This window comes from Pimephales promelas, chromosome 19, assembly GCF_988280905.1.
Source record: "Pimephales promelas chromosome 19, fPimPro1.hap1.1, whole genome shotgun sequence".
In the NCBI taxonomy this organism is placed as follows: domain Eukaryota; kingdom Metazoa; phylum Chordata; class Actinopteri; order Cypriniformes; family Leuciscidae; genus Pimephales; species Pimephales promelas.
The window spans coordinates 1,604,187-1,619,638 of NC_142787.1; the positions used below are offsets into that span (position 1 = coordinate 1,604,187).

Here is a 15,452-nt window from a genome sequence, read left to right on the forward strand (position 1 = left end):
TAAATCTCACAACATTTTATTTAATTAATCTGGTAAACCTTCATGTTAAAGGCAACACAAACATCAGATATAGGAGTTAGAAATAAATTATAGTTTCTGAATGACTATTTAAAAAAAACATTTGCACCTGGATAATTGAGAGTGATTGTAAATGTGATGATCATCTGCTAAATGAGCAACAACGACCACAATTCAGTCGTTCAGTCAGTGAAGCCATTCACACATGAAGGTTTAAAGAGTAAACCCTAAACCAACTTTTTTCAGTTACTGATCTGTAAGAATGGATCTTTATTAACACCAGTCATTGATTTGAGTAACTTTTTTGACATTTGTTTATAAAGTGTTTTATTTCTACAATGGTGTAAAAACGTCTCAGTGCTGCCCTCTTCAGGTTGAACGGTGGCTACAGCGGTTGAATTTTCCTATTGGATGTTCCGCACTTCAGCTCACTATGCTCTTGTTTTTTTTATTTATTTATTTTTTTTTTTATTGCAGAACTTATACAAAAAAAAAACAACACAGGGAAGTAAGGCAAGGTGTACAAACAAACAAACAATAATACCTAACAGAAAATAAGCATCCTGGGTATGCATCAAATTATGTAAAACATAAAAAAAGAAAAGCATAATTTAAGGCCAAGTCATGTCTTTAAATAAATCATCAAAATACATCAAAAATTGTTCACTTTTCTTGTTATTTATAAGTCTAAGGGACGAAATAAAAGAGTCAAAATCAGCAAGAAAAAGAGGAAAGCTCAAAGGAGATTTAAACCATTTTTGCTTATGGATGAAGAATTTTGCATACAAGATAAAGAACTTAACAACATACTCAAGGGAAAGCAACTTTGGATTTTCACTATGCTCTTGGTACGAGCTACGCCCCATTGGCAGTATAAAAAACAACTTGTTTCGTCAAAACCAGAGCCGAAACCACTGTAGCGAGTCAGTATTAAAAACGACCAGGAGAGAGTGTTTTAGCATCTATTTTTGTCCCCTCTATCCCCGATGGGGTCTGCCCACTTTTTCAGCATTTTTCAAATATCGCCAGTGGGTGGAGTCAGGGTGACCAAGGGATTAGTTACCCTTTAAATGCTGGTGAATATTCCCATCTTCCCCCACAGCACAGAAGAAGAAGCAAACAGAGGAACGACTGACAAAATAAAGATGGAGTTTGAGGAGGAACCCTGCAGAACGAGAGATGAAGAAACAGAGGAACAAACAGGTCTGTGATTTCCTTCAAAATCCTTAATGACTGAAGAGCAGTGACGGGAATAACGGCGTTATCTTTCTCAGTAACGAGAGTAAAATTAGTAAAAATACTGTTTTCCCTGTTACAACGTCGTTACCGGTAAGGACAATAAAATGCGGCGTTACTGAAGCGGTTTCCGTCCGAATAGACTCTCTCTCCGCCATAGGACCTGCAAAGTTTTTTTCTCTGGTGTGTGTGTGTTTATTAGGCGCCGGTGACTGGATTAAAGTGAAGCGAATGCCGTGAGCGTTACACACACAGATAGAGTGTGAACGCTACGCGAGAGACTCCGAACATTATTTATTTTTTTTTATGAATAAATAACACATTTCAGCATTAGAATAATCTCTGTAGCCTATTGGTATCATCTGCAACGTTTAATTGATTTACATGATTAATGATTTAATTCAGTTACTAACTCAATTACTATTTGTGAGAAGTAGCTAGTAACTAATTACTTTTTTTAAGTAACATGCCCAACACTGCTGATGAGGATCATTAAGTTGAAAACTAGGGAATGCACGATAAATCAGCCACCATATCGGTATCGAACGATATATGTTTATATTTAATGGTATCGTTATTATTAAAGCTGATAAATAAAGTATTATTAGCTGAGACACATCAGATGTGCACTGTTCAACATGTTGGTTTTGAATTGAAATATGATTGGAATCACTTTAAAAAAGGAAAATATTGCAAAGTGCAACAAGTCTGTCATATCGGCTACATACAAATATAATGATAACATTATAATTGTGTGATTGTGACAAATCAGGCTTATTTTTGTAATCAGGCTCTGAAAAGATATATCAAAATATGGATTTAGATTTATCAGACAATATATCGGTTATCTGCTTTCAAATGTAAAGAATTATCGGTTATCGGCCAAAATGTTCATATTGGTGCATCCCTATTGAAAAAAGACATATAACAATACATCTAAAACTAGATACTACCCAGACAGCCCAGATCCGGCACATGTGGGTTCAGCGCGTACCGGATGTGGGCAGACACTATGTTGCTGTCTGTATAGTCAACATGACATCATGCCTTTTGCGTAAACATACACGCCACTTTCAAGCCAAGTGGCGTGTTATCTATACGCATTTTGAGATATCCGCGTGTATGTCTCCGCCGTTAAATGTCCGAGCGAAACGAAGCAAATGTAGATCTACATCTGGGATTTTTTTTTTTTCTTAGGATGGTAGGGGAAGACTCATAAATGCTATTAACCCCAGTGACGGATAAGTTTAGGGACGGGGTTGGGGTAGATCATTTATTTATATATACTAGGGCTGGGTAATAAATATCGATTTCTCGATATTAATCGATTTTCATTTTTACGAACCGATATCGATTCTTAAATCTCAAGAATCGATTAGTCATCCTGTTTCATTTGAATGAATGGGACATTGTATCGCGGCTGTGCGCATCCAAAAAATCCCAATAATCTTTGTCCTTTGTTACTATTGATATGAAACAAAGTGTCAATTTTCAAATTCCGTCCATTTTCTTTACAAATTCAAAAACATAAATAGCGTTTTGTCGCTGTGGCGTGAGATCGCTCTAGAGAAGCAGCAGCGCTGATCTCTCTTCCGGCTTAATAATACCAGTCACAGTGCCAAATAAACATGAATGAGCATCTGAAAGTGTGTTAAAGATAGAGTACAACTTATCCAAATCCGGATCATGACACATTGATTCGCTCAATCAGCGTTTCAACTGTGGAAAGACGTCAGTTAAACAGCTTGTAATCAATGTATCGTCATATTTACCTCAGAAAACCCACATAAACTCGTTAGTCAGCTAGAAAAAAATAACTCTAGAGACGAGCATTTTGCTAAATATATACACCATATTACATATGCATTATAATCTTAATGTTCTTCAATATTAAATGCATATTTGAATAAATCTGGCAAGTTATGACAGCCACCATTTAAATGTTTATATTTTCATATAATCTTCTTATTATAAAAATAAATAAAAGTGTAATTCAAGAATCGAATTGTGAAATTTGTCTTAATACCGAGCCCTAATATATACAGTAATGTAACGTTAAGTCAACGGCGTTCATAATTTGAAAAGCGATTATGCGCGTTGATAGCACGCCAAAAATGGAAATACGAATTTTCGTGTCATACATACCCCATTTCATGAGATCAGTCTGGCGTAGTAGACTCAATATAAGACCAGATTTGTGCTAAATTAAGAATGAACTTAATTATCTTTGTTTAATTTAACTATGGGAATTTATTGTGTTGATTTTAGACCTGACGGAAGTGAATGAAGACAAACGGCATCGGTTTCAAAAACCCCCTCATTTCACAAATGAAGATGGAAACGCAGTCGTTTCACAGACGGAAAAGAATTTCACACAGAAACAAGCTGTAAAAACCGGATCTTTCCCCTGCTCCGAGTGTGGAAAGAGTTACACAACTGAAAAAAACCTTAAAGTGCACATGAAAAATCACATGAGAGATAAACCCTTCACATGCACTCAGTGTGGAGAGGGTTTCGTCTATAAATCAAAACTCAAAAGACACATGATAATTCACACAAGAGAAAGACCGTTCTCATGCACTCAGTGTGGAAACAGTTTTTCGAACAAAGGTGACCTAAATGATCACATGAGAATTCACACTGGAGAAAGACCGTTCTCGTGCACTCAGTGTGGAAAGAGTTTCAGGTGTAAATCTATCTTGGTCGGTCACATGCGCACTCACTCCGGTGTGAAGTCCTTCAGCTGTGATCAGTGCCAGATGACGTTTGCTCAATCATCAAGCTTAATACGGCACCGTAACATCCATGCAGCTGTCAAGCCTCACTTCTGTTCTTCATGTGGAAGGAGTTTTACACATCTGCATAATTTACGAGTGCACCAGCGTATTCACACTCGTGAGAGAGTTTACATGTGCTTTGAGTGTGGGAAGACCTTCATTACACCGAACAACTTAAAACTACACGAGAGAGTTCACACCGGAGAGAGACCCTACAAGTGCTCACACTGTGACAAGAGTTACACTTACCCGGGAAACCTGAAAGATCACGAGAGAGTTCACACCGGAGAGAAGCCGCACCAGTGCTCTGCGTGTGGGAACAGTTTCGGCAAATTAGGTAATCTAATAAGACATAGGAAACGGCATTGCCACAAGTTATCTAAGTGAGCAAAGTTTCACATTCAGGTCCATGACTTCGGGAGCAAGGTGGTGTCGGATGTACCGGATGTGGGCCGAGTCTATGTGACTGTCTGGGAAATAATTCGATATTCAGATTAAGCAGATTAAGCGATGTAAACTTGCAGCCAGGCAGGATATTTCAGGTGTGTTAATGATTTGTTAAAGGGTTAGTTCACCCAAAAATGAAAATTAAGTCATTAATTACTAGGGTTGGGTATCGAGAATCGAGTATCGATTTGAACCGAGACTAACTTTTCGTTTTTCCCGGAATCGTTCAAAAGTTAAAATTTCGATTCCTAGTTTCGATATTCGCAGTCCGCCGAGCGGAAGAAGAAACCGCTGAACAACACCAACGAAGAAGCGTCTACCGGAAGTGTTGGCATAACCACGCGAGTCGAACATGAGTAGCTTACGTCGGCGATCCAAAGTGTGGCTTCGCTTTACTAAAAATAACGAAATCTCGGCAAAATGCAAAATTTGTGACAAAAGGAGTATTTTTACAGAAGGAGTATTTCCTTCAGAAAGGCCGTTGGTTAGCAAGGTTAGCTAAACTTTTTTGACCCTGCCTCTTAAAAGAATCGGAATCGAGAATCGTTAGGAACCGGAATCGAAACAAGGAATCGGAATCAGAATCGTTCAAATTCAAACGATACCCAACCCTATTAATTACTCACCCCCATGCTGTACCAACCCCGTAAGACCTTTGTTCATTTTCGGAACACAAATGAAGATACCATACCATCTTCTTCCGCTCATCCGGGGCCGGGTCGCGGGGGCAGCAGTCTAAGCAGAGATGCCCAGACTTCCCTCTCCCTAGACACTTCCTCCAGCTCTTCTAGGGGGACACCGAGGCGTTCCCAGGCCAGCCGGGAGACATAGTCTCTCCAGCGTGTCCTAGGTCCTCCCCGGGGCCTCCGCCCAGTGGGACGTGCGCGGAACAGATGCCCGAGCCACCTCAGCTGACCCCTCTCGATGTGGAGGAGCAGCGGCTCTACTCTGAGCTCCTCCCGAGTGACCGAGCTTCTCACCCTATCTCTAAGGGATCGCCCAGCCACCCTGCGGATAAAGCTCATTTCAGCCGCCTCTATCTGGGATCTTGTCCTTTCGGTCATGACCCAAAGCTCATGACCATAGGTGAGAGTAGGAACGTAGATTGACCGGTAAATCGAGAGCTTTGCCTTACGGCTCAGCTCCTTCTTCACCACAACAGACCGGTACATCGACCGCATTACTGCTGAAGCTGCACCGATCCGTCTGTCAATCTCCCGTTCCATCCTCCCCTCACTCGTGAATAAAACCCCAAGATACTTAAACTCCTCCACTTGAGGAAGGATCTCTCCACCAACCTGAAGTGGGCAAGCCACCCTTTTGGATTGTCGTGTCGCTTCACACTCGGCTGCAAACCGTCCCAGTGCATGCTGAAGGTCCTGGTATGAAGGGGCCTAGCCTTCATCTAGCCTTAGGGACAAATGAAGATATTTTTGATTAAATTTGAGAGCTGTATAACTACCACATTGGCTGCCTAAGGGACTGGCTCTTGACGGCCCAGAAAGTCAATGAAGAAAATGTTTAAATATTCCATGTGACTACCGTGGCTCAACTATAAGTTTATCAACGACGAGACTACTTTTTGTGCGAAAAACAAACAAAAATAACGACTTTATTCGACTATTCCTTTTCTTCCTTGTTGGCCTGAAACGAGACTTCCATAGATTTCCACGACGCATGCGCGAGAACTGAACTGAAGTAGTGTAAGGAGATCGCAATTCTCGCGCATGCGTCGTGGAAATCTATGGAAGTCTCGTTTCAGGCCAACAAGGAAGAAAAGGAATAGTCGAATAAAGTTGTTATTTTTGTTTGCTTTTTCTCACAAAAACAAAATTCTACAAATCTACAAAAATACGAAATGACATTTCACACAATTTTCTTTTTCATTTATTTCTGTATGTATTCATATCTACAGACAAAGATGCACACAGTAACAGAAACATTTATATACATTACCTGCAAATTATTTTACACTTATATTTGTGAATTAGATTAAGAAGATCTGGTGGTTTGATTAAAAGTAATAGAGAGATCACTGATTTGAAATTAACATTTAAGTGTTTCAGCTTTGGTTTCTTTTTTTTGACGGGCTCATGTTGTTCACATTCATTTTTAAAATCTTAATTATGCTGTAACCATCCCCTAACGCTATGTGTGGACTTAAATTCATAATAATCATCCAACATATGGCTGAACGTGATTTAAAAATGGGAAACTCAAATAAAAAAAAATAAAAAAAATCGACAAAAATGTCCTTTTCTGATGTGCATGTGTGTGGATAATTCATATATCACAATGAAAGACACACTCAGTGACTGTATACAGAGGTGATTTATTGTTGAATTGACAGTAAAATCAGTATGTGGTGTTCATGCACAGACTGTACATCAGAGCTGCTCTACTAACGCTCATATTAGTAGTATTATTAGTATTCTGCACACATGAAACTGATATGATGACTTCAGCTGCTGCTACAGTCGTGTTTTGATATTAGGCAACGCTCACACAAAGAAAGACACAATAAAACCAAATTTGATTTAGGCAACAGTGGACCTTGCTCATCTAAACATCATGTGCAATATAAACCAACTTCACTGAAGTCGTAACACAAAAACAAAGGGGACCAGAAGCGGCTGCATAGCAAACACACGTTTCATGCCAATATTGCTGTTCTGGAATTAGCATGAGTTCTCAGACGTGTTCAACACACACACACACACTACAGCTGCACCATTCTGTATAAATTGAGAATTGTTTATATATATATATATCACAATTCAAAATAGACTAATCAAAATAACATGTAATTTAGTAGAATTGTAATTTTTGAAAAAATGTAAATTGGTGCAGTCTCTTTAAACATATTGAATTAATTTGAATTATTAAAAAAAACCTGGTTGAGTGAATAATTCAATGATTAAGACCTCACTTGTTTCATTATCAGATTAATCAGTTTTTCATCAAATCTCTGGAGTGAATTATTCAATGACAAATACAAATTAAGTCACTTGTCGCCACCTACTGGTGTAACGATGTAACTAATAAATTGATCTGAAGCGTCAAGTTACTTTTACTACAGTTTAAATTATTTATAAACCACATTTAAAACAACCTTGGTTGACCAAAGGTGTGCAAAAATGCCTAGGTCCAACACCAAAATAAACACAAGACGTTAAGAGCACACAAGTACAAGTGGGTTTCCACAAGACTTTTAAACTCAGACACTGTTGTGATCGCGAGCGACATCAGTGTTTATATCTGAACTATAACCTTTAATCCCAGCTCTTATGTGATGATTTGCATGTTTGCAAATAACGATACGTCAGATCTGGTTTAATAGACACAGGTGAATCGTTGTCGTAAGATTCCATGGGTCGCGATCTTTCACCGATTAATTGTGCACCTCAAACACACACACACAGCACAGAAGCTAATGTCCACAAACCAGGAAGCAAATGAATCGTGTGTATTGTGTGTTTAGCCTATATGTGACACACAGCAGCTTTATAATCAAATATCTACATACCTTCATTAGTTTTTCTTCAAGAATGATCCGGCAGACGTGTAAAAATGTAGTTCTGCCGAAGAACAAAATGGTTTACCGTCGCATTCAAAACATCTGCTTTCATAGACACCAAGAACAGCAAGCAGAAAAGACACAAAATACACCCTCTTCCCCTCGATTAAATAAGACACCACGTGTAGCCGGTCGGCGTGTGTTCTCAGAAGATGTAATCGCTGGTCATCTTGAGCGACGGCATGGCCTCATTGACGTTCTGGTCGAGCCGATGGTACTCGACTCCTCGGGAGCAGAACCCGTCCCGCCAGCGCCGGCTCTGGGCCAGAAGCATCAGCTACACACCGGACACACGGGGAGAGGTCATAATCAGGACGGATCATTCAGTGCTTCATCATATACACGATACACACACTGCTGTTCAAAAGTTTGGGAGCGCTATGTACACCAAAGCGTTTTCCACGTGGCTGGCGTATGTTTTCAATTGACCGTTCGCTAAAGCCACGCCCCCTAGTTACTGTTACTACGCCCGTCACACGAATGGTCAAACGCCACAGATCTCCCCGACGGGAAGAGGGATAGCCGTGTGTGTCAGCAATACCTCCGCGATATATCCAGATCGAGGCACACGGGGTTACAGTGTGCGATTATTCAAAATATAAAAATACGCAATAAAGGAGACGCGACTGTATCGAGGCGAATGCTGACCGGTCTCAAGCGAAACCCCATGACCTGTACCTCAGATGCAGCCGGCACAGCCTTGAAGAAGACCATCAGCTGGTTCAGTGGCTAATTGTTTGGAGTTAGCAATACCTAACTCGCGCTGCATATTTAGTAATTGTACATTCGCTTTAATAAGCAGAGTGTTCATTACCATGGCAACCGTTCGCGTGTCATGCTGAATGTGATCTCCGTCTTTAAAAAGTCACTATAACGTTACATTAGAGACTTAAAGATGCAGATAACCTTACATTATTTAAAGTTATTTCTATCCGTTACGATATTGTCTATTCGTTACAAGAATATCATGCTAACAACAACGAACGCTTTAGAAAACGTCATTCCTCTGTGGATCCTCTTGGTCTGCTTTCTTGATGTTTCTTTGTCTAATCTCAGTGTGTCAATCTCACACACGCTGCACACGAGTTAACCATGTTCGACACATGTAACTGGGAGTGGGCCGTCCATACTGTTTGATATACAGTAGGCGCTGCTCGCGTTGTGTTTTCAGCTTTGGAAACGGAGAGAACACAACTCCTCCAGACCATCTCTCGGGCGACCGAGTGTCCGGTTTACAAACGCCGTGGGCGCACCGCTTCACCATCTTGCCTGCTCACATAGTAACGGTTGCTATGATGTGTGATTGGAGAATGGCTGTTTTGGGGGAGGGGACGACAAACGGTCAATTGTTTTTTAATGGGAGCTTTAAAAACAGCATGAGCGTAAGGCCATATGTCCACCAATGTGTTTTTAGCCGGCTGAAAACGGCAGACGCTCCGCTGAAGACGCCGTGCTTTGAGTGCTTGAGAGCGTTTTGGCAGCGCAGAGTTTCTTCAGTTGAGACGTTTCGTTGCTATGATACAGAATATCTGCATCACAGTTTACTTGTTACTGATTTCGCAGGTAATTTGTTTCATAATAAAAATTTATTTTTCATCCATGTTGTTGGGTTAGCTCTGCCGGTTGATTTCGTTGTACAGAAAGAATGTTGTGACAGATGGTCGGTGTGGTATTAGCCCTGCCCCTCCTCCACTGTGATTGGACGGCTGGGTAAAAAGTGACAGCGCTGCGTTATATCCAAAGTTGAACATATTTCAACACTCGGCGACCAATAAGAAACGCTGGGCGCTCGGCGCTTGAGCGTGAAAATAGCGCTCAGCGCCTCGTTGCGCTCATGGCGTTTAAAAAACGCGACGCTCCCATTGAAAACAAACGGCAGGCGCGAGGAAAAACGCTTTGGTGGACACTAGGGTTGGGTATCGTTTGAATTTTAACGATTCTGATTCCGATTCCGATTCCTTGTTTCGATTCCGGTTCCTAACGATTCTCGATTCCGATTCTTTTAAGAGGCAGGGTCAAAAAAGTTTAGCTAACCTTGCTAACCAACGGCCTTTCTGAAGGAAATAATCCTTTCTGAAGGAAATACTCCTTCTGTAAAAATACTCCTTTTGTTGATTTCGTTATTTTTAGAAAAGTGAAGCCACACTTTGGATCGCCGACGTAAGCTACTCATGTTCGACTCGCGTGGTCATGCCAACACTTCCGGTAGACGCTTCTTCGTTGGTGTTGTTCAGCGGTTTCTTCTTCCGCTCGGCGGACTGCGAATATCGAAACTAGGAATCGAAATTTTAACTTTTGAACGATTCCGGGAAAAACGAAAAGTTAGTCTCGGTTCCAATCGATACTCGATTCTCGATACCCAACCCTAGTGGACACACGGCCTAACGTTTTTTTCACGCTGAAGTGCTGAGCTCGATGTTTTTTACCGGTCGTCGAGAGTTGAAGAATGTTCAACTTTAGGTCAAACGCAGCGCTCTTCACTGTCACTTTTTACCCAGCCGTCCAATCACAGTGGAGGAGGGGCGGGATTAAACCACATTGACCAACTGTCACAACATTCTTTCTGTTCAACGACAGAAGATCAGAGCTAACCCAACAACATGGATGAAAAATATTGTTTTGACGAACACGAAAAAACGCATGCAATTGTATATATTATAGATGGAAACATTATTAAAAAGGCTCATATGATTAATTTCTTTAATATTTTAAGTTAACTTTTTTTCTATCTGTTTAAATTTAATCTTGGTCCATGTTACATTCACAAGAGAACCTGAAAAATAACATAAATCAAAATATAACATAACGCAGTCTGATTAAACCTCATTTAATAAACCTTAGACTGTCTTTATGTATTTTACAACAGTGTTTTTTTTTTACTATTCTTTTTTTCTTCTTCATTTCCACAAAAATAAAATAGCAACTTGTCTCCTGTCATTACCTCTATGCGACCAAGAACGTTTGGCATGAAGTGAATGTGAAATAACTGGAAACCAAAGTGTTTTTGTCTATTGCACAAGCTAATCCTTAAAGGTGCAGTATGTAATTTTTTTGACTTCCGTGTCGGAGTGATTTGATTTGTTTTGATTTGTGTGACTCCGCCTATTGACAATTCACCCAATAGTATTTCGACACCCGGGTTGCCAGTCGGCGGGAAAATCCGCGTACTGCAGCGAACGAACTCGGTCAGAGATCACAGATACTACCATACCTAATAATACTCGAAATCCATTTAAAAAGCTCTCTGATGATCAGAGGAATATTAAAACGCAGATATAATAGCTGATCAATCTACAGTGTAAAGCTTAGGTTTAAAAATCACGCTCATGCTGTGGTGCGAGATCTCAATCTGGCAACCGAAGTCGAGGAGGAAGCGTGAGAGAAACAAATGCCAAAACAAATATTTTGACTTCTTCAAACCGTCAATATTACACACCGCACCTTTAAATATAAACTTTGGCATGATTTTGGCGCAAACCAAATCAGAGCAAGCTTTATATTTTTTTTTTCAGCTGATCCGAGGGCGGTTCATTTCCCCTAAATCTAAAACGACGATTGTACCACGTTTGATATGCAAAACTTACTTTCTTTGTTTAGTGCATCTGACACATTGATCTAGAAAACTAATATATATATATATATATATATAGGTAGTGGTTGACCCAATATATCGGCCAACCACTGCGAATGATGCAATGAGATCTAACAACTCATCGATTAATCGATAATCATGAAATTAATCTGAAGAGAAGCCCATTTAATTTTTGTGTTGTCACATGCTATCAATCAAGTTTCGACGGTAAATGTACCTTTCTCTTGTTGTGGTAGGTGATGTACACGATGGCAACTAGAAAGGCGATGACAACCAGATGAAAGAAGAAGTGGGAATCTTCATCCTTGGTATAGATGACTGTGTCCTTGATGTTTACATCTATTTTTTCAGAGGGGAGATTATCGTAATTTTCGTCATCATCATCATCACCATCATCACCATCATCTCCGGTTTCTCTAAAGCCCAGGTCTGGTTCTGGAGATGTGCTGTAAGCCACGTAATCTAAGGTGCTCTCTGGTTTATCTCCTGCTGGGGTGGAGACTGGCTTGTTTGCAGGTGTCACGGTGGGCTCAGGTTTGGGTTTCTGCAGTTCAGGTTCGGGTTTCTGTGAGTGAGGTTTGGTTTTCTGCGGTTCAGTTTTCTGTGGGTCTGGTTTGGTTTCCTGCAGTTCTGGTGTGGGTTTCTGCGATTCAGATTTGGGTTTCTGCGGGTCTGGTGTGGTTTTCTGTGGTTCTGGTGTGGGTTTCTGCGGTTCAGATTTGGGTTTCTGCGGGTCTGGTGTGGTTTTCTGTGGTTCTGGTGTGGGTTTCTGCGGTTCTGGTGTGGTTTTCTGTGGTTCTGGTGTGGGTTTCTGCGGTTCTGGTGTGGTTTTCCGTGGTTCTGGTGTGGGTTTCTGCGGTTCTGGTGTGGGTTTCTGCGGTTCTGGTTTGGTGTTCTGCGGTTCTGGTTTGGTGTTCTGCTTATCCAGTGTGGTTTCCGGTGGGGTTTTCGGCTGATCCAGTGTGGTTTTGTTTTGGTCTGATGCAGATATGCCGATGGGACTGACTTGTGCTTTGGTGCTGCTGTTGGGGTCGATCCTAGGAGCTGCCATCGCATTCGAAACCTGGCCTGATTCACTCCCATGACTGACGCTGACCTTATGAGGTGTTTTTGGGTTGTTTTTGGACAAATTGGCACCAGTGTTCTGTAGAATATTAGCTGTGGGGGGAAACAAGCAACATCTAAAGGGTTAGTTCACTTTGAAATTATTTGAAAAATAATTGAAAATTAATTCAATAATTTAGCTGTTATTTTTGTTTGTTTTTTTTCGCACAAAAAGTATTCTCGTCGCTTGATAAACTTATAGTTGAGCCACTGTTGTCACATGGAATATTTAAACATTTTCTTCATTGACTTTCTGGGCCGTCAAGTTTCGATCCCTCAGGGAGCCTATGTAGCAGTGATCCGCCTCTCAGATTTAATCACAAATATCTTCATTTGTGTTGCGAAGACGAACGAAGGTCTTACGGGGTTGGTACAGCATGGGGGTGAGTAATTAATGACTTAATTTTCATTTTTGGGTGAACTAACCCTTTAATGACAATAATACTTTTTTTTCCCCTTTGTTTACATGAACAAGCATTTTAAAGGCAGACTGCTTATGCACCCACATCTAAAAATGCACAAGACCTCACTGCAGCTATTTCATATTTCATTGCAAAGGACATGATGCCATTTCAAATTGTGGAGAGGCCTGGTTTCTGAGGCTGATGAAAATTGCTTTACCACAGTACAAAGTGTCATCACGAAAATAAACAAGCTGCCCTTTACATGCCACAGAAGGCTCTAATTCATGATGTGGTGACTCGATGGGGATCTTCACAAGATGGTTGAGCGGTTCCTTAGCCAACAGCAACCAGTCTGTAAAACACTGGCTGGAGGAAAGAGGAACATGGCATCGAATGCCCAAGGATACCGGCATGAGCAACTGTGCCAGCTCCTCGAACCTCTGGGCAAGTTCAGGGATGCCTCAGAAACACGAGTAACTCTCTCAGCAATCTCGCCTGTCCTGGACCACATTAATTCTGATGTGCTGGTGGAAAATAGAGCCCGACCGATTAAGGATTTTGAAGGCCGATACAGATACACATATTTGTTAGTTTTAAAATCCGATTTTCCGAAATATCGGCCGATATTTTTTTTTTCAGAAACGCGCAACAAAACATCAACAGATTTCCCTAACATTAGTTATTTGTAGTTATTTAACTAAAATAATATGATAAAGCATTTTAAAAAGAAACTTGTTTCTTTCACAGTCACAACAGAACAGACTGATGATAGTGGCATAAGCTAGCTTTATAGTTAACTAGTCTATGATGAGCCATAATTTAGCAATGGATAATGTCATACTGCAAATTGTAAAACATACATTTTCAATATAACAGGCCAAGGAGAGATGATACGTCTCTGTCACGCGCTATTAAAGAAATACTTCAGTCACATTGTCAAAAGTTAAATGGACACTCAGTCGACTACACCGTAACAACGTAACGTAAATATTACTAGCTAATTCCGATTCACTCTCGGCTTTAACAGCAGCAAAACTGGACATGATAGTCACAAATGTTGTCATGATTATTTGAGTTAAGAGAACTGATGGGGATGATCTTTTAATTGTTATTCAAGCAATGTGTCTCGTGACCAACTCAACGAGTGTTGCCAACAGGAACGGTGTAGAGCGCCCTCTGGTGGACAAACTATACAACTCCAACACTCATGACATGGTTCAAGCGTGTTTCGTCCGTTTTTATTTTATTTTTGAAATATTCATTTATCGGCCATTATAACAGGCAAATGTTCCTTGTGTGATGTTCTTTTTTAGCCGGTTGATTTTGTTCATTATATTCAGCTACAATTAAATGTTTTTTGTTTTTTTTTGTTTGTTTGTTTTTTGCAATAAGACAAAGTGAATGATATCTAAGATTTTTTTAATCATTACCTTATTGGTAATTGATAACTGAAATTGAATTGATAAGAATCGATAAGCAGAATAGGAATCATTAAACGCTATATACCCAACCCAATATCTGTCGAGGACATTTTTCTGTCATTATTTTATTTTATTTTTTTCTGTCTTCAAGAGAAAGAATCTGGCAGTTTGGCCAAGTCAGCTTCCTCATGTGACATTTGTTTTTCACTTTTGGACAGACACTATAGGAGAAAATACCAGCATTCTGGTGGTACATTAGATATTCATGCGAAACATACGTAAAAATAGATTTTTCAAAATCTGCGTGTATACAAATACATTGGCTTGACAGTTGTGAAACTGACTACGTCACAAAAAGCACGAGACTTCCGGTATCCGTATCAGAGAGTCTTGTGTGAGTTTTCTATATTGAATCATAGACTTATATAACGGTATGTAAACGTGTTATTTATTGGTACCGAGACACAACCATTAAATGAGAAAGACATTTAAGGCGCACAGGAGAATTCAGTCACAGGTTAACCTTCACACGAAACTTAGGCTCGGTTGTATTAGCTAACGTTACATGGTAAATAAATAAGTGACATCACTGGCCTCAGTAACAACCCGCTGAGGTTTGAAGGGAAATCATTCCACTAACCTGTTGTGTTTATTGAAGCGCAGCTCACAGAAAGGATCTGCAGTGACACTAAAACTGCGAGTATTCCCATCGTTGAGTCCCTGCATCGAGTCTTCCGTAACGTCGCCATCTTCAGTGATGTCGTCATCAGCGCGCATGCGCAGTGTCAGTCGCGCCGCTGTGACGAGGTTGCAAGATCCTTGATTTTCACGCATAATTTGTTGCAAAAAGTGTGTGCGTAAAAAGATTAAAAAATG

At 40.3% G+C, this 15,452-nt stretch overlaps 2 protein-coding genes across 2 annotated transcripts; one reads left to right on the top strand and one right to left on the bottom strand.

The window, feature by feature from the left end:
• The first annotated feature begins 964 nt into the window (after positions 1 to 964).
• Positions 965 to 6,199, top strand: LOC120473614 (uncharacterized). Its single transcript, XM_039663530.2, has 2 exons — positions 965 to 1,221; positions 3,523 to 6,199. The coding sequence occupies exons 1-2, from the start codon at positions 1,089 to 1,091 to the stop codon at positions 4,416 to 4,418; spliced, it is 1,029 nt and encodes a 342-aa protein (XP_039519464.2). The 5' UTR covers positions 965 to 1,088; the 3' UTR covers positions 4,419 to 6,199.
• A 1,852-nt stretch (positions 6,200 to 8,051) lies between these two features.
• Positions 8,052 to 15,374, bottom strand: c19h5orf15 (chromosome 19 C5orf15 homolog). The gene is made up of 3 exons (XM_039663527.2): positions 15,217 to 15,374; positions 11,865 to 12,805; positions 8,052 to 8,332 (listed from the first exon to the last, which is right to left on the bottom strand). The coding sequence occupies exons 1-3, from the start codon at positions 15,341 to 15,343 to the stop codon at positions 8,201 to 8,203; spliced, it is 1,200 nt and encodes a 399-aa protein (XP_039519461.2). The 5' UTR covers positions 15,344 to 15,374; the 3' UTR covers positions 8,052 to 8,200.
• Positions 15,375 to 15,452: the final 78 nt, after the last annotated feature.

Bases quoted from the DNA above. Each gene is read 5' to 3' on its own strand.
- LOC120473614 (XM_039663530.2), top strand. From the start codon at position 1,089: ATGCTGGTGAATATTCCCATCTTCCCCCACAGCACAGAAGAAGAAGCA. The intron at 1,222-3,522 runs GTCTGTGATTTC...TGTTGATTTTAG, and splicing joins AGAAACAGAGGAACAAACAG to ACCTGACGGAAGTGAATGAA.
- c19h5orf15 (XM_039663527.2), bottom strand. From the start codon at position 15,343: ATGACGACATCACTGAAGATGGCGACGTTACGGAAGACTCGATGCAGG. The intron at 12,806-15,216 runs GTTAGTGGAATG...TTCCCCCCACAG, and splicing joins CGCTTCAATAAACACAACAG to CTAATATTCTACAGAACACT. The intron at 8,333-11,864 runs GTACATTTACCG...TCCGGTGTGTAG, and splicing joins CCTACCACAACAAGAGAAAG to CTGATGCTTCTGGCCCAGAG.